Below are 18,001 nucleotides of genomic sequence, written 5' to 3'. Positions count from 1 at the left end.
CGCTTCAGCAACGAAGCAGAAGGACGGGACGCAAGGCAACCACGAGGCTAAACCCGGGGCGAATGTACCGCGCGAGGTGTCAAGTCTAGAATTAGGGCAGACACGCAATGCGACACTCATGCCTCAGAAACAGGATTCCCTTAGCGTGTTCAGTGGCATATAATTCTCTCCGCTTGATAGCCTTCCATGGTCAAGACATCATAGCGGCTGCGTGGAGCAAATCATCTCAATGGGGAGCAGGTAAGCATGGACCTAGATCTGCCGCTCTGCCCCCGAAGATAGCTCCCTAGCGGTTTGGCGGAACGCGGGGATGACTGTAGATCTGAGCTGAGCGACAATACGCCCCGAGGACGCCTTTGGGACTGGAGGAATGTTAGTAGACTTAAGTATCCTAGATGACTGGTCGTCTCTTATCAAAGATCCCCTCGCCGAACGACACTACGCCCTGACGAACATTGATCCCTCTCCAGATCCCTTTGCACTTATGCTTCGCTCTTCTACGCCGTACTTTCAACCCTATCTTTATAATTCACGCTTGCAAATAAGCTTTCCGTCTCCAAACTCATTCCGTACTTCTAGCGGTTTCTTGCATTACATCTGATGCTAGCTTACACGTATTTTAAACTCTTCGCGCGGCTACCTCCAGGCGCGCGATGGAAGGGTACGATTACAAGAAGCACTCACCACTCGGCCTCAATCAAGATCGTCTCGGCTATGACCAAATCCGCCTCCTCAAACTCCATCCTGGATCGGGCACTATGGATCTGAGGTGCACTCTGATCATTCGCGCCGCTAGCACCCCTCGGTATGCTGATGACCCAGAACCCGGACTGATACTGAAGGTGGCAGAGCCTTACGATGCCCTATCTTATTATTGGGGACCAAAGAGGGGGGGTTTCTTCATTGAGATACTTGCTGGCAGTGAAGCGCACCGCGTTGCGATAACGCCAAATCTGGAGGCGGCCCTGCGCCAGCTTCGGTCCGAACAGACTTACAGATTGCTCTGGGTCGACGCACTCTGTATAGATCAAGAAGATGAGAACGAAAAGAGCTCTCAGATCGGAAAGATGTCACAAATCTACAATGGCGCAGAGCACGTTCGCGTATGGCTCGGCGTGGAAGAGGGAGACAGCGCAAAAGCGATGGAGTTCGTCAAGAAATGCTTAGACCTGGATGACTTCGACCGGCTCGTACGGGATTCGTTTGCATCAAAGGAATGGGCGGCCCTCTCTGCGCTCATGAGACGACCGTGGTTCAACCGGCGCTGGATCATTCAGGAGATTGCTCTGGCTAAGAGAGCAACTCTGCATTGTGGCAAAGACTCAGTGCCTTGGAGAGAGTTCGCAGACGTGATATCCCTCCTTGAACGGAACCAATACGAGATCAGGCAACTATTCCGCGAGTCGACAGCCTTCCGAAACCATCCGGATTACTTCGGCGATCTGACCGAACTAGGGGCCGTGCGACTCGTATCCGCAGCCGAAAATCTCTTTCGCAAATCCGAAGATGGCCGTATCATGGAGAAGGTGCGCTCACTCGAAGCCTTGATGTCGTCACTGTCAGCTTTTGAGGCATCCGAACCGCGAGATACGGTCTATGCTATACTGTGGCTGGCGAATGACGCCCGTCCAGCCGCAAGGGATGCTTGGGTAATGGATCCTGAAAAGGCCTCCGCACAGCAGCCAGGCTGTACCGCTCCAGTAGCCGGGCTGCCCTCCGCGACCTGTCACGTGTCCTCAGAGAAGTTGTCCTTGGAACCAAAGATCACAGCCTCACAGCTGTATCGGCGTTCAAGTGCTGCGGCTTCCATATGCACGGAAGCCGCATCTCTACACACCCTTTCCGAAAATCTGGTACCAGCTGGAGGAGACCTCATCACGTCGACGCCAGCCATACTTATCGATGACGAGGATCAAATAGGTAGCCGTGCCACTAAGTCCATGGGTGCTATGACTGGGGGAATAGAAAAGGCCGCCGATTGTATGAAACTGCAGGAACACCATTCGGTGACTGGTGATTGCATGCTACCTGAGCATCGACCGGGGAAGCATCTTCGTAGCAATGACACTGTCCGAGGTGAGACTGAACAGCTCACTGAGAAGAGAAGAAAAGCGGTCACCATGCTCCTCAGCGCTATGGTAAGTAGGAGAATCGCAGTGGACTACACTAAGGACATCTTCCATGTATTCAAAGGTGTTCTTGAGTTCATCATCACGCGATCCCGTTCTCTGGATATGATCTGTCGCCCATGGGCACCTGATCTACCGGGTCTACCTTCATGGATCCCGCAACTCTCTAATAGCGCTTTTGGACTTGGTGTAAACGGAGTCTACCGGCGGATCAACGCCGACCCTCTTGTTGGCAGACCCGGCATGGACACGTGGAACTACAAGGCGGCAGGGTCTTATCCGGCGGTGTGGATGATGAAGGCGGGTTACGACAAGAGCTTGTTTGTAAGAGGGTTCGTTTTAAGCACAATCAAAGAGAAAAAGGCTCCTGCAACAGCGGGAATAATTCCGTCTGAATGGATCGACGCTGTCAGCTGGAGCAGATCAGACGATCTCACCGAGCATCACTTCTGGCGGCTTCTGGTCGGAAACCGAGACGCCAACGGTTACAGGCCGCCTTCGCGTTGGCACATGGCCTGCCGGGACGCCTTAAGCAGAAAGCCGGCAAGAGGAGACCTTAACACCGGAGAAATCATTATGTACGATTGCCCTTCCGCTACGAGGGAATTCCTAGAACGTGTTCAAGGGATGGTCTGGTCTCGAAGGCTTATAGTTCTGGATAAGCTACCATGTCGGCACGGTTGCCTCTCGCCACAACCGGTTCTCGGTCTGGCACCTTCTAGAGTCAAGAAGGGAGATTTGATCTGCATTCTCTTTGGCTGCAGCGTCCCCGTCGTGCTCCGGAAGTTTGTCAACGGCCAGCCTGCAAGCAAGAAATTGATATTGTGTGAGCGCTGCAGGTCTCTCAGTCCTAGCAACGGGAATTCACAGGACAATGCTCCGACTTCGAGGCCAACCAGTGACGTTCCAGATTCCCACGTATATTATGAGTTCATAGGGTGAGCGCACGAGTTCGTTTCAAGATGCTGCTGCTTGCTGACTGTACAGCGAATGCTATGTTCATTCCATGATGGACGGCGAAGTGTTCGAAGTTCGAAAAAGGGCCATGGGACTTATGCAGGAACAGGACTTCGAGCTGAGATGAACCGGAAGTGGTATTAACAAGGATGAAGATGCCAGCTTGCGTATGCACAAATTAGGACATTTAAATCAGAGGGGTTTCAACACACCCTTCTGATACTTGAAAGCCATGACTGACGTTATGAACCAGTATAGCAGTTTGCGTATATATAGTAGCATTGTAGATACATCTGTATTATCACAAAAAGCCGGCTTCTGTCATAGCAAGTAGTAATGTAGGCACGTGCAAGCGTGCTGGCGACTCAGGACAACCCCGACTGATCGTGTCCCTCTCCATCAACCAACCGCATCGACATCCCGAACAATGACCACCGCACCAGCAAATGCACCAATGCCTCCCCACCGCTCCCAACTTACCCTCATCGTGGCAGCCACACAAAACCTAGGCATCGGCAAGAATGGCACCCTCCCTTGGCCATCCCTCAAGTCCGAAATGGCCTACTTCGCACGCGTCACGAAGCGCCCGCCCCACTCCTCGCCGCCAGGAACAAAAAACGCAGTCATTATGGGTCGCAAAACGTGGGAGAGCATACCCCCCAAGTTCCGCCCGCTCAGGGACCGCGTAAACGTCGTTGTCACGTCTAGTGGGCGACTGGCGGGTGTGGAGCCGGAGAAGGCGCGCGAGCAGGCTGTTGTGGTGGCGACGAGTCTGGAGGAGGCGGTGGGATGCTTAAGACCAGCTGATGAGAAGGAAGATACAGGCACGGGAGATGCCTCTACCAGCCTCCCGCCGATCGGCAAAATGTTCATCATCGGCGGGAGTAGCCTCTATCGTGCGGCGCTGGACCTACCGCAAGCGAAACGCGTCCTGCTTACGAAGATATACAAGGACTATGACTGCGACACTTTCTTCCCGCTCGATTTGGAGGGCGAGGAGGGCAAGAGGCGAGGCTGGGTTAGGGCGAGCAAGGCGAAGCTTCAGGAGTTTGTGGGCGAGGAGATTCAGGATACTAGGATGAGGGAGGGGGATGTTGAGTTTGAGCTTTGCATGTTCGAGAGGGGCTGAAGAGCATGCGCAACTAGTCATAGAGACTGCTGTGCAATGGCACTGAATCGGCAGCGCTGTGCGCTGGGGGGTGAGCCAAGCAGGCCCTCTCCAGGCAGTGGACGTCTCCGGAGATGTCCAGGGTCAGGCGCCATGACAGAGCCTTGGTTTGGGCTTCCGTATAGATGACGGAGCATCATCTTACGTTTGGGATCAATGCCACACCCAACAGACGGCGACTTAGGCGCGTTCACCGTCAATCCGGACACGGGAGGCTTCTTGCCGCGCAGGCAGTAAAATGGCAGCCATGACTCCTAGACGGTAGAGGGCTCAGAGGTTCTAGTAACTAAGAGTGCCGTTATGATCATTGATCTGTATTTCCTCCTAGCTCGCTGTGTGGTTTAGTTTCCCAACTGCATAAATAGAGTTCACTACCAGCTGGAAGCTAGACGAAGAACTTCTCAATCCATCTCCAACAGAAAGTTCGTAAACTAGCCCGTATCATTGATTGTTGCCAGCTTTTACAACGTTCACAGAACGTGCCATAGAGCTATATGTACAGTTGCTTTTGTGGAGAAGTCATCACAGTCGGCGCCGTCTCAGCTCCCAAGGCCCTTCCTCTTCCTCGTGCGGTTGTGACGTCGCGTCGTCCCAAGATGCTGCCTTGCCTCCCAGGTTGCCCGACTCCTGGAAACCCACCTCGCCCATCAGGTACTTGCCCAAGTAATACACAGCGTCGAGGGCCTCCCTGCCCGTAGGTACAATGTTCCCCTTCGGCAACAAGAACCCATAACTTCCCGTATCGCGCAGCTTGATCTGGTACGCATACTCGACTTTGAGTTCCTCGTAGAACCAGTCCAGCGCACTGCCTCCACCGCTCTCGAAGCGCGGTAATATCCCACCTTTCTTTTCGCTAGATTCTGACCTCCTGAAGCCGACATTGCCTTCACAGGCAGAGGCCGCCATATAATGAGCCCCGCCCCTTGCAAGCCTCATCGCCTTCGCCAGTCCCAGCGCCAGCTCCTCCAGATTCTCCAATCCAGGCGGCTCCGCCTCGCAGCTGTAGCTGTACGGCCACAGCACCTGCTGGGAGTAAGAGTGCAGGTCCAGAAATCCGACAAACGTGACATTATTGTGCTCCGTCTCGTTCTTGGCCCACTCAGCAAAGCGCTTCGCCTCCACGCCCTCGAATGCTTCTTTGCCAGCATAGCTCTCGCTGCACGGGTTCTCACGCGTGACATTGCCGTCCCAGTGGAATGGATACGAGCGATCCAGATCTATGCCCACGCAGAGCTTGCTGCCGGTCGGCTGCCGGCTCTTGCGCCACAGGCGGTCCGTCTCCCAGCTATACACATAGCCATCCGGGTTCAGCGTCGGGATGAAGACCCAGTCAAAAGACTCGAGCATGCTGGTCACGAGCGCGGACTTGCCGTACGAGGTTATGATGCTCCAGGCGACGTACGTGACCGTGCTGGTGCTGATCCATTCTCGAGCGTGGCTGCCGCCGGTGACGAGGATGGTCTTGCGTGGGCCGCTGGGCTTGCCTTTGTTGTTCTTGGGGTGTACGCCGAGGCGGAGGGCGGGGATGTCGCGCCCTTCGTAGCTGACGCCGATGCTGAGGAAGCGCACGTGCGTAGTGAAGATGGAGGACATGAGGCGCATCCAGGGTGCTATGACGGAAAGAGGGCGGTACTCTTGGAAGAAGATGTCGGTGCTTGGGGGGTGGAGGGACGGAGTGAAGGAACGTGGCGATAATGTCATGGGGGTTGTGGACGACGGGTAAGATGCGAAGACGGCTTCGGCGAGCTCGAGGTCACCAAAGAGAGGTGTATGGGACTGTTGAAGGGATGGCGGCAAGAGGGCGAGGAGCGTGGATACCTGAGACGATCAGAATGGTCGCAGCAGACCTCACGACAGCCCACTCACCGCATCTTTGGCCAGTCTGACGTCGGCCCAGTTCTCGTTGAATTCCCACACATCGAGTCTTAGCTGGTCTGCGGCCTCTGCCAGAGCCAATGCGTCCTCCGCCGAAGTGAAGTTGAACCTCCAGACGACATCCGTGCCATAGCGCGAGAGCAGCTCTGGGGGCAATTGCTGTCGCTCGACTTCCCTCTCCTTACCACCAGCCGTAGCAATTGACGTCTTGCCTCCATGGTGGGCCCAATCTATTGCACCGATCTTGTTCAGTGCTTTCCGCCATAGCTGCATGGGTTGTTGTTGCGAGGCTTGTTGGTGGTGGGAAGTCGCGCTCAATGCCGGAGCCGCCAGCAGCAGGGCTGCGAAGGTGGGTAGATGGAGTCGCATGCTGATGTTAGCTCGCAACGAGTGCCGGCAGCATCATCAGCATTTGTGTTGACAGCCGTGGTAGTCGTGTGCCTGACCTGGCCTGCCACCCTGCCCGGGTGGAGCGGAGAAGGCGCGGAAGGCTGGAGCCGCAGCAGGCCTGAGGCCAAGGAATGGGGCCAAGGGGCGTCGCGTCAAAGGCCGAAGCATCCACATGGGGGGAGGGGGAGCGCTGCAGCAAAAGAACAACTAGAGACTCTCAGCTCTGCGCTGCTGGATGCTGTTCCTACTTCCGGCCCTACTCGACACTGCACCATCTAGACTCGACGCCCTAGTCACTCGTTTCTGCAGTCCCTACTGCCCTACTGCCCTGCTCCCCTACCTAGGTACCTACTGTACTGGACTCCCCCCCCTAGCATGCAGTGCGGATCCCCTTGTCCGCAGCGACTTTGACCACCCGCTGGCTTGACGCCCTGGACACCCTCAGCCTTACGTACCGCACCCACCATCTCTTGCGGCTGACATCTCCAATCTCCAATCTCCAGCTCCCTGTCCTCGTACTTTTCTGTCTACTCCGCCTTACCAGTGCCGTGCCCTGAAGCTGCCGTCCTCCAGCTGAATGTGCCGGCCTGCCCTCATGCCCCGCGATGCCTTTGTTAGGCGTTCGACCCAGACGGAGCGACAGAGACCTGAAGCGGCGTAGCACCCTCGACCCAACCGGCTTCTTCCTCCGCCGCAGCGAGCAGGCCTCGCGCCCCAATGCGTCTGCCGAATTCCTCCATCCAGACCGTGGTGCCGCATCGCAGGATGGCAGCACGCCCGATCTGGCGGCCGAGTCGCCCAGGCCGTCCGTGGAACCACCAGCTCCGTCTCCGCCTATCCAGGAACCAACCCCGAACACGAAGCGGTTCAGCATGCTGAGGCACCGCCATGCATCAGACTCACAGCTGTCGGCAAAGGTGCGAGCACAGGCGCGGGCACAGGCGCGGGCACAGGCACAAACTGCAGAACCCGTCCCGCCGGTGCCCGCCATGGCTGCAGGTACGCACCAAACAATCTGTAGGCGCATGCCTCACTTGGGTCACCTACTGACGCTACATTAGCACCAGCCCCTGCGATCATCATGACGGCGCCGACCATGGAGATTGGTGACAAACCCCAGAGGAAGAAATCCAAGTTCTTGCTGTCTTCGAGAAGGCGGAACTCGGCTGAACCAAGCACCGGAAGGCTATCTTTCGGGCGGAGGTCAACGGAGAGGAGAAGAGAGGACGTTGAGAACGGTATAGAAAGCGGAGCTGGGTCTCTGAGGGAGGCTGTGGACGCTTCTGGCGAACCTGGTCGACTGTCCGTTAACCACGCTCGCAAGGCGCCTTCCGATCCTGGAACTGAGGCAAACTCCCCACTGGTGCCGCCTGCCGCAAGATACTCAGACTCATCCCGGTCAGATGCAAGCTCCAATACATCCACAGACCATGTTACGTTTGCTACGCCTGCGACGCATCCATCACACAACAAGACCCTCTTTAGTCTGCCGCGAAAGAAGAAGAACCGCAATTCATTATTCCCGTTGCCAGTTAAGATACCTCCACCGGAACTGCCAAACACAGCTCCTGCCACTCCTCGTGCTTCCACAAGCGCTCTGAGTTCCGGCTCTCCTGTCCGCTCGCTTGGAGACTACAGCCCTCCTTTGACTGCAATACGCCGCTCCAACACTGCAAACAGCTCCCCTCTTGCGACTCAGCCATTGCCGTTGCCCTTCCAAAATGCACTCGCGCCGTCAACTGTAAGCTTCGTCTCAGCACTGCTGCGTAATGATTCGACCACGTCTGCGAGATCTTCTAGGTCGTCACCCGCTCTAGCACCTCCAATGCGTCTCACTCTCCGAGAGCGTTCCTCTACCATGGGATCGACCAGCGAGCATCCTGAACCTGGACAACCGCCTACGCCGCCCTTCGCGCCAAGTGGACGTAATTCCACCTCGACCGCTGGGCGGAATAGTTTCAGCCATCTGTTCGGGCTGGGTCACAGGTTACGAAAGGATTCTGGTCCTGACTCTCCTCGACACGGGTCTCCCGGTCGATCTTTTCCTCCCACATCAGGCCGGAACTCGCACTCCACCTCGCTCAACATCAGCCGGGAGCACTTGATCATACCTGAGCGGGAGGATGGAGAGTCGCCGGGTAGATATCTGGAAAGACTCGAGGAGACCGTGAACCGCAGCTTGATCGGAACCATCCTAGCCAAGTCCGACGATCCGTTTCTTATGGCCGTCATGCGAAGCTACATGCGCAGACTTACCTTCTTCGGTGATCCGATAGACATGGCAATTCGAAAGATGCTAATGGAGGTCGAGTTACCACATGAGACGCAGCAGATCGATAGAGTGTTGGGCAGCTTCGCCGAGAGGTACTGCGAGTGCAATCCTGGCATCTTTGTGTCCGCAGGTATGCAATCCCCACCGCTCGTGTCTGCCTTCTTCCGCTGACTCAACGTAGACAAGGCACATTTTATTACTTTTTCAATCATTATGTTGCACACCGATGTATTCAACCCGAACAACAAGCGGAAGATGCAGAGGCAAGATTACATCAAAAATTGCCGCGCTGACGGTGTCCCCGCGGATGACGTGCTCGCATGCATCTACGACAACATCGTCTATACACCTTTTATCCACATCCACGACGAGTTTGAGATCAAGGGCACAGCCTCCCGCAGGAAGAAGACGAAGGACCTTATCAAGAGTGCTGCAGCCGATCCCGTTAAGAAAGCCACCAAGGAGCCTATTGACCCCTACACAATCATATTAGACGGGAAGATGGACGTTCTGCGCCCGCCTATAAAGGACGTTATGAACCTCGACGATCCCTACGCGTACGCTGGCACCGCTCCCGGACTGGACATCAAGTATCTGCATAATTCATTTGCCAGATGTGGAGTAATCCAGATAGTTTCCGCACGCTCTCGACCTGAAGCCTTTATGTCTCCAACCACAATCGAGAATCCCCTTGACTCCCAAGCGGGTCTTGTCGAGATGCCAGTCACCAGAGTCGGGATCCTTTGGCGGAAAGACACTAAAAGAAAGGCGGCGCGCTCACCGTGGCAAGAGTGGGGAGCAATACTGACGCGGTCAGGCCTGTCCTTTTTCAAGAATGCGATGTGGGTGAAGTCGCTGATGCATCAGCTCGAGCTCAACGAGAAGCATGGCCATGGCGGAGTTCCCGTCATCTTCAAACCGGCGCTTCAAGATTTCAAACCAGACCACGTCATACCTATGGACGGCGCTGTCGCGGTTCACGATGCCACTTACAAGAAGCACAAGCATTCGTTTTTCATCTATGCGAAAGGCGGTGCCGAAGAGGTCTTCCTTGCAGATAGCGAACGCGACATGAACGACTGGCTCGGTAAACTCAATTACACAGCTGCGTTCGAAACGTCCGGGACACGGCCAAGAGGGCTTATCGGAGGTAACTACGACGGGCAGCGGCACCGCGGTCTGCGCAGGCTAGATTCTGACTATTCCACAACCTCGGTACAGACTGCGACCGGCGAAGTAACTATACAGAGAGGAAGGATCGACACACAGCTCGCACAACAGATCGCAGCTGCACGGAGAGACCACGTCTTGCAGAGGATCAGTGAGGCTGAAGAGAGGCTAAGCAACACCATCAAGCAGCTGGACGAGCAGCTGAGGGATGCGAGGCACCTGCAGATAATGGCACCTATCCAGCCCAAGACTCGAGAGCACGTGGTACATGCAGCCGGGCGCATGTCGGCGAAGCTCAAGTGGACCCGCATCGAGATATGCCGTATGAAGTGCCACCGGGACATTCTTGCGCTGGATCTCGAAGAAGAAAGGCGGTTCAATGGCGAGTCTCAAGCCCGGATTGAGCAGGCCCGAACTGGTAACGCTGTTGAACTGTCACCGAGACACCTGAAAGGCGGTCATCTAGCTCGACTCAACTCCAAAGCTAGCACAGTCATCTCAAGCCAGAAGAGTCCGACGTCGCCCGTCATGCATTCTCCGCAGGCCTTCACCCTCCGCCCCGGCACCAACTCTTCACTAGAGAGCGAGGCTGCCGCGAGCGACGTCTTCCGCACACCTCCAGAAGCCACCTCGCCTTTGACGCCACAGCATCCACAAGCTCGGTGGAAGATACCACCTCTGACCGTCGAGTCTCCGCCATCAGACCACCTCAGCTCCCCTGCGCAATCGTCGCGGCCCGATGTCCTCGAACATCGTCCTTCTGTCTCCTCTGTCAGCCAGTCCAGCATCTCCTCCGTACCCAGCCGCTACGCAACCCCCGCACCACCAGACGACCCCGCTCGAGCAGCGCTAGAGAACGGTATCGGTGTCGCCATGGACGGCGGCCGCCCTGGCACCGCCTCCTCCATCTCCTCCATTACGGACCGCCCGCCCCAAAGCACCGTAGCCGGCTCCCCAGAGTCTAGATCCAGGGTCAGGCGATCCCTCCACCGTACCCTCCGCGACTCGCACGGCTCAACTTCCCACCGCCGCTCCGCCCACAAGGGCAAAGACTCCGTCGGAAGTAACGGGACGGCTGCCGCGGACGACTGTCTCCACATCAGCCCCGACGAGGGACTCCAGCGCGGGAAGGGACCGTTTACGGTACATGGCAAGAAAGCATCCGTCATCACCTTCGGTGGGGAGTGGGGCAAGCTGTCCGCTGAGGAGAGACTTGTGGCTAGGAAGCAGCAGGCCGTGGACGAAGGCAAATCGCTGCAAACGGACAAGGGGACGGCAGAGTTGGTTGCGACGGACGAGGAGGTTGACCCTGTCATATCGATTGGACCGGGCGGTGGTGCGATGGGTGAAGAGCAGTCACCGAGAATGAAGCCGCCGCCGGCGGCTGATGCAAGGGAGATGCATGCGCTGTCCTCTGACGGGCAACCGGCGAGCGTACCGAAGGTGGTCGAGTCTGGCAAGGAGCAGAAGTTTTGGCAAGGTGGAGAGAAGACGGATGCGGCGCAGAGGCGGGCGGTGTCGAGTTCGGTCGCGAAACCAGAAGAGGGTGCAAAGCCAGAGGCGCCAAGGGGCCAGACTTCGCATCTGCAGGCTGTTGAGGCGTAGATAGAGTAGCGCTTTGTGGAGCGCGTGGCTTTGATGGCTTGATAGCATGTATGCAAATGTTCAATTTGAGACTGAGGCCGTGGGGCCAACGGCTCCGTACGACCAAGGGTTACCGAGACGCCTCGAGAAGGCGCAATAGATTTCAGTGAGGGGAATTCCGTACGGCAGGCTCTATGTTGGCGCCTTAGCGCCTGCCTTCTTGAAGTCAATCTGGCTGCAGGCTGCAGGTGAGGGAAGCGCCGAGGCTGAAGAGCATCGTCGCGTAGATATATATGTACGTACCCCGCAATAGTCTTAACTTTCATCTGCATCTAAGTGGAGCAGACGCTAACGCTGCTCTGAAGTCAAACGTGCTCCAAGATCTCCTCCTCGACCCCTTCGTGCTGCATGATATTGTGTACTGGAACTTTTCTTAGCCACAATGGCATGCATGGTGCATGGTCACATTTCAAGAAATCCATCACGCCACCGAGGAAGACGTACGTGCTGCTGCATAGCGAGACGTCAATCATGCTAACCTTCGAATACTTGGATCCGTTTGCTTCGAGAGATAGTTACCGACCGTCTATTACAGATCCAAGAGTCGGAATACGCATGCTGTACTCTACCAAGGCCTTGAGGTTGTTCGCTCGACTATTAGCTGATTGCTACAAGGGCGATGCATGATCGGACTACCCTCCGTTACTCCTAGCCCGTCGCTTTTAGTCACAGCAAGCTCTACTGTTCGTGGTATGTACTGTTGGAGTGCGGACGGCATCCAGCTCGCTTACCTTATGCAAGACCCTTGTGAAGCCGCTCACGCGGGTGACAAGAATGCGCGAACCCCATAACCAGGAAGCAGCAAACCACAACGTAAATAATTAGTTATATAGCTTTCGATATATTAACTAGAGGCTATTATAGCTTCTCGTCTTAGTATCTTATTTTAGAGAATATGCGCACGCTATATAGGATTGATTTAGCCTAGTTATCGATTTCATTTTACAGCAGCTTCTGGGTTTGCTGTTTATGGAGTCCGCGCATTCTTGTCACCCGCGTGCCGCTCTACCCTGCATATCAGGTTTGCGGGGTCCAGGGCATCTCGATGGAGCCGCCCTTTGCCCCACAAAGCGGGAGTCTCGAAACGTCCCGTCAGGCAAGGGCGGTGCGGGAGTGCCGTGGTAGCTAACCGCATGAAAAAGGTGAATCAGAGGGCCTCCAGCCGCGTGTTCGATGCCAAACGACCTGGGTATCTCGATAAGCAGCATTTCCTCGCCCCAGATCATAGACCACCCGTGCTTAGTGTTGGTCCTCACTACGACCGCGAGCCCGCATTTCCAGCTGCCTTTGGACGATGTGCCCACAGCCAGCGAGAGCAGAGCTCTACTACAGCATCGGGGCACATCCAATGGGTGCTTAGCGCCTGTCACAGGGACTTCGGAACGCTGGGAAAGCATCGGAATGGCATGCACGTGTAGGGAATATGGTTTCGGCTTCTAGGCTAAAGAGGTCATGTCAAGCAGGGATTGCGGCCTGTAGAAAAGCCACAATTAGACTAATGAAGACTACCCATCGGCTGCGTTCAGGTGCTGTAGTCCGTGACAGACTCGCATCTACATCACAGGTTCTGGATCCTATCCCGCTCCCAAATGATGTGGTGCAGAGCATGAATCTACTGTACCCCGCCTCGTGTTCGAGTAGCAGCGACGGGGATAAAACCTAGTTCGAGGAATCAGTTGAGTCAACGCGAAGACCGCAGCGATGTACCATTGTGCACTTAACAGGTATAAAGATCGGTCTTGATCCCTCGTTGAGTGTTTCCATCATCCTTCAGCACCGTGACCAAGCTCCAGTCTCTTGAAGCACAATCGTCTTACACATATCGGTGTCCCATCTCCAATCTCCAATATGAAGCTTACTCTTTCCGCTTTCGCCGTTTCGCTTCTTGCAAGCACCACCTCGGCCTGGAGGCTGGAACTCTACGACACAACCCGTGGTCTCGCCACCAGCTCCGGCATCACTAACAGCGGCTGCATCAATCTCTCATGGTCTCCAGTGTTGAACGTTTTCCGTGTCGTCTTCAACGGCGCCACCAACAACTGGCCCGACCAGACAACATTCGAGCTCTATACCGAGAGGAACTGCAAATTTCTCACACAACGCGGCTACAATGGGGATTATCCAATGAATCCCGCGAGACCAGTCAGGAGCTACAAGGTCTACTAGACTGAGTAAGTGCCGTATTCTACTCTTACACTCGATGACTGACGCATCTTGAGATGTAGATAAGGGACGAGACAAGGAGCTCACGACGAGAATGTGAAAGAGGTACCTTGATTTTGTCAAACGGAAAGATCAGCAATGGCGAATAAACAAGGTGCAGGGCGATCTTCTGTTAATAGGGTGGATAGTACTACACATTATTACAGTGCTCTTGACTTCCACTCTCTATACGCCTCTAATTAGTGAATACTCTTTTATAAAAGCGTTTAAGTAGGTCTTAACTTCCTTGCTACTATAATGCCTTTCTTGGAGGCGACATGTCTGCAGGATGCAGGCCAGGGAAGCGCTGAGGCTGAAGATACGTCGTCGCTTGGAAAACAAGCTATATAGGTAGTTACCTAGGCACCCCGTAGTAGTCTTAAACTTCACTGCATCAGGGCGGAATACTTTGTAGACGCTAAGCTGTTTTGGACTGACATGTGTTCAAAAATCTCAGGCTTCTTCTTCTTAGTTGATACTAGATTCGCATCAATCCTTGGTGCTGCATGATGTTGTGTTCTGGACCCTCTTTTCCCAGCCCCGACGACATGCGTAGTGCAAGAATTCCTCTCTAGTCGGTGACCTAGCATATGCACCGGTGGCTCCTCGTCAAACACCATCTGTTCAAGGCGAATGTTTCCACATACCGTTGGACAGCACGAATCGTTCGCGATCAAACCCTTCGGGATCCGCAGGGTTGAAGCGCATCACATACTTCCACAAAGCGACCCCGATTGCAGCCCATACCAACAGCGGAACCTCCATATCCGCTCCGTTTTGCATACAGATATTAAAGATCATGTTTCGGAAGCTCATGACTGCGAAATCATTGTCTGTCATCTCCGGGTGGAAATCAATTCCCGGCAGTCTGGTCTAGAACTGTTCTTGCCTCGCAGCAGCTCAGCTATTACCGGAAGACTAGCCGCGTACAAGACCTGTACGCGGGCAACTGGGCAGTTCCTCTTCCGCTTTGTCACTGCTGAGCTGTATCTAGTAGAGGGCACAGCAATGGGTCTGCGGGCGCTGCCATATCAGTAAACGATAACTGGACTAGAAAAACTCTCAGAAAACTGTACGAAGGCATGAGAAACCTGTGGCTTCGATATCAGGCCGAGAATGCGCCATGACTGATTGATTTCATTCTATGAACCGAGCCCGCATCCCTTTAGAATTTCGGGATGATTTTCGCAGCTGCCATACGATCAAAAGCAATCTGGTAGCCCTGCACAGTGTCGATTGACTCAGTAAAACCAATCTCACGTGCGCGTGACAAGTCGTACTGTCTGTCGAAGTCGAATTCGACAAGCATGAAGTGAACATGGCCCCAGTTTTGCGACTCCACAGCCTTTCGGTCTAGACCTTGGCTAGTGCAAAGCTCTTGCCATTCTCCCATATGCTCTTGTACAAACTCTTGCATGCCTTTGCTTTCCTTCTGTGGCGGTACGCCTTGGAGGCCAAAGTATTTGCAAATCCCAGGCCATACCTCCGCCCACGTGTCTGGCTCGTCCTTGTCAGCAATGTTGAAGACACCGCCGTCCCCGCAACGGTCAGGGTTGAGCGACGCATAGATCTCCATCTTCGCCAATAAGTCCTGGAAAGTATCTGAGTGCGTGGAATGATATCCATGCTCGTACCCGGGGAAAGGTATGTGCGCCCTTTCGCCATAAACCCTTCTGCAAAGTGAGAGGTAGATCGCAATACCTTGAGCCATGTTCATCGCGTTGCTGCCGGGCACAAAACCGACGATGCCGTCCGGTCGGATCTCCGAGAACGTCCATTGCTTGCCTTTAGCCATTTCTTTCAGGGTGTCGTATTGTGTGTAGTAGAAAATATTGTCGTACCACGGCTTCGGGATCCGTGGCATATCCTCGCGCAACGGCGGGCTGATCTGAACCTCTTTCGGAAATTCCAGACCATATCCCTTCCCACCGGTCTGAAGAATGATTACTTGGAGATTGGGAGAAAGGGTCTCGATCGCTTTGACTGAATTCTGGAGAAGGAGAGTGTTGGTTTCCTTCAGCTGCTGAAAGCTGTCTTTCTGAATGTAGGCTGCGCCCAAATTAGTTTCATCTGGGTCGCATATCCCGAGGGTTAACTTTACCTGTAAAAAATACATGTGTCACAGTGTCGATATCGGGGACCTTCTCTCTAAAGTCTCGAACAATCTGATTCACTGGTCCAACCAGATCAATGCCGCTCACAATCTTGATCCGGTCTTCAGCAGGAATTCTCGCTTGCTCGAGTGAGAACGACCGGTTTGTTGTTCCTGTGATTCTCTTCCACGAGTCTGCCGACGGGTATGAACGAAGCTGGTTGAGCAGGGACCAGCCAGAAATCCCAGACGCTCCGAGGACAAGCGCGTGATTCTGGACCATGATCAAACTGTTGTTATCGTCGTCGTCGTCGTCTGACAGCAGTGTGGAAGATGCGAAGGAAAAGCTCAAGATGGTTGCCCGCAGAAGCGCACTGTATACATTCGTCGCAAGTCGTTTTCCGAGGTAGATGCGGGTCCATGAACTCTCCTCTTGGCAGCATATATGTACTCATGTCGCCGGAAAATCATGAACTCACGTGTAGAACACTAGAAAATGAGGTATTGCTATTCTTAGACGCTGTAAATGGTAACCACGTAATAATAAAATTAATTCCGTTACATAGTAATATAGCGTATATAAAGCGTTTACACAAAACGTATTTAAATCGCTGATAATCCTTATAGTTTTAAGGTAATATTTGAGAGTAACTTATGGAGTTAACTGAGCCGAACTCTCTTTAAAGCGGTCTATCACCGGTTAAGCCGATCTTGGCAGTTTGATCATTTTCCGGCCACCTAAGTATATAAGAGCGCACCAAGTTGGAGGCGCTTTTCGAACCAACTTCCGCAGGCGTGGATGCGCCAAAAGTCAAAGCACCTTAATCATGGAGTCCACAGGCAAGCCGAACCTGAGCGACGCACAAAATCTCGACCGCTCGAATGATTTATACATTAAGAGAACGATTCACGAATTGTTTTCGTTGAAGGGTCGTGTCACCGTCATTACGGGAGGTGCCCGGGGAATTGGGCTCGCACTTGCTTTCGCGGTTGCCGAAGCTGGCAGCGATGTTGCTATTTTGGACATCCTAGACGAGCCACATGAGCATTTTGCACTTCTTCAAAGAGGTTACGGAGTAAAAGCTAAATTCTACAAGTGAGTCGTCGCAGTCCGAAAAGCTCGACGATCGATGATATTGATTCATGCAGGACTGACATCACCAAGTATGATGTCCTTAAAGCATCTTTCGAGGCCGTCGTGAAAGATTTTGGGCGCATTGACGGTTTGTAAGTTACGCCACTCGTTTGTGCGAAAGTCCACTGATTGCCACGAGGATAACCGCAGCTGGAATATGTCCCGATCAGCCGTTTCTCGAGCGCAGCCTCGAGGCAGTCCAGCGCACTTTCAGTATCAACGTATTTGGGAGCTACTTTGCGGCGCAACTTGCTGCTGAGCAAATGGTGAAGCAGCAGGCGGACGACAACCATGCCCAGGGCGGGTCTATCCTCATGATCGCCTCAATCACGGCATATCAAGCGAGCAAGATGCAATACCTCAGCGACTATTGCTCGAGCAAGGGGGCTATACTATCCCTAGTGCGAGAATTGGGCGTTGAACTTGCAGAGAAACGCATCCGAGTGAACTCGATATCTCCAGGGTAAGTCAAGCAAGTTTGCTTATCAGCGAAGCAACTACTCACGAATACCAGGTACATGATGACAGACATGACCTTATCGATATCTGACACACGCCCGGCGCTGGCTCAGGTCTTTGTGACCGAGCCACCAATGCGTCGCATGGGAGATAGGAGCGATTTGAAGGGTGCTGCAGTGTACCTGTTGAGTGATGCTAGCGGTTACGTTACAGGAGAAGATTTATTGATTACAGGCGGGATGCACGCTGGCAGAACGCATTTGAAATAGCAAGACCACGCTCCGAGCCAGACCTTCGTTTTCTCAAGCCTTTGGGGTGGGAGTGCTAGTCTGTATCAGGGCCGTTGCGTTCTGTCCGGCGGTTCGAAATTGCTCTTGCAGAGGTTTGCCTTCCGATAGCATTAGTCCTAGCATATGTAGACATAGCCTGTAGCATCCTGAACAGTACAGTGGTAAGAATTTGAGAGACGTACAAGCTTCTAGTCTTCAATCGATCTCCGTGTCACGGT

The 18,001-nt window shown here is 54.1% G+C and overlaps 7 protein-coding genes across 7 annotated transcripts; 5 read left to right on the top strand and 2 right to left on the bottom strand.

Annotated features, from left to right (window-relative positions):
• Positions 1–653: 653 nt before the first annotated feature.
• W97_07569 (uncharacterized protein) lies at positions 654–1,653 on the top strand (the record flags this gene model as incomplete). The annotated part of the gene is made up of 2 exons (XM_007785438.1): positions 654–1,526; positions 1,564–1,653. 2 exons carry the CDS (start codon positions 654–656, stop codon positions 1,651–1,653), a joined length of 963 nt encoding a protein of 320 aa, XP_007783628.1.
• Positions 1,654–3,513: 1,860 nt separating this feature from the next.
• On the top strand, positions 3,514–4,215 carry W97_07568 (dihydrofolate reductase; the record flags this gene model as incomplete). The annotated part of the gene is made up of 1 exon (XM_007785437.1): positions 3,514–4,215. The coding sequence occupies one exon, from the start codon at positions 3,514–3,516 to the stop codon at positions 4,213–4,215; it is 702 nt and encodes a 233-aa protein (XP_007783627.1).
• A 561-nt stretch (positions 4,216–4,776) lies between these two features.
• Positions 4,777–6,402, bottom strand: W97_07567 (uncharacterized protein; the record flags this gene model as incomplete). The annotated part of the gene is made up of 2 exons (XM_007785436.1): positions 4,777–6,072; positions 6,121–6,402. The coding sequence occupies 2 exons, from the start codon at positions 6,400–6,402 to the stop codon at positions 4,777–4,779; spliced, it is 1,578 nt and encodes a 525-aa protein (XP_007783626.1).
• Positions 6,403–7,124: 722 nt separating this feature from the next.
• Positions 7,125–11,566, top strand: W97_07566 (uncharacterized protein; the record flags this gene model as incomplete). Its single annotated transcript, XM_007785435.1, has 3 exons — positions 7,125–7,518; positions 7,581–8,921; positions 8,973–11,566. 3 exons carry the CDS (start codon positions 7,125–7,127, stop codon positions 11,564–11,566), a joined length of 4,329 nt encoding a protein of 1,442 aa, XP_007783625.1.
• Positions 11,567–13,453: 1,887 nt separating this feature from the next.
• On the top strand, positions 13,454–13,771 carry W97_07565 (uncharacterized protein; the record flags this gene model as incomplete). Its single annotated transcript, XM_007785434.1, has 1 exon — positions 13,454–13,771. The coding sequence occupies one exon, from the start codon at positions 13,454–13,456 to the stop codon at positions 13,769–13,771; it is 318 nt and encodes a 105-aa protein (XP_007783624.1).
• A 1,201-nt stretch (positions 13,772–14,972) lies between these two features.
• W97_07564 (uncharacterized protein) lies at positions 14,973–16,182 on the bottom strand (the record flags this gene model as incomplete). The annotated part of the gene is made up of 2 exons (XM_007785433.1): positions 14,973–15,856; positions 15,909–16,182. 2 exons carry the CDS (start codon positions 16,180–16,182, stop codon positions 14,973–14,975), a joined length of 1,158 nt encoding a protein of 385 aa, XP_007783623.1.
• A 544-nt stretch (positions 16,183–16,726) lies between these two features.
• W97_07563 (uncharacterized protein) lies at positions 16,727–17,762 on the top strand (the record flags this gene model as incomplete). Its single annotated transcript, XM_007785432.1, has 4 exons — positions 16,727–16,995; positions 17,049–17,126; positions 17,174–17,497; positions 17,549–17,762. The coding sequence occupies 4 exons, from the start codon at positions 16,727–16,729 to the stop codon at positions 17,760–17,762; spliced, it is 885 nt and encodes a 294-aa protein (XP_007783622.1).
• Positions 17,763–18,001: the final 239 nt, after the last annotated feature.

The sequence above is a fragment of the Coniosporium apollinis genome (genome assembly GCF_000281105.1).
Source record: "Coniosporium apollinis CBS 100218 chromosome Unknown supercont1.42, whole genome shotgun sequence".
Classification (NCBI taxonomy): Eukaryota; Fungi; Ascomycota; class Dothideomycetes; genus Coniosporium; species Coniosporium apollinis.
This window is presented reverse-complemented; position numbering and strand designations above follow the sequence as displayed.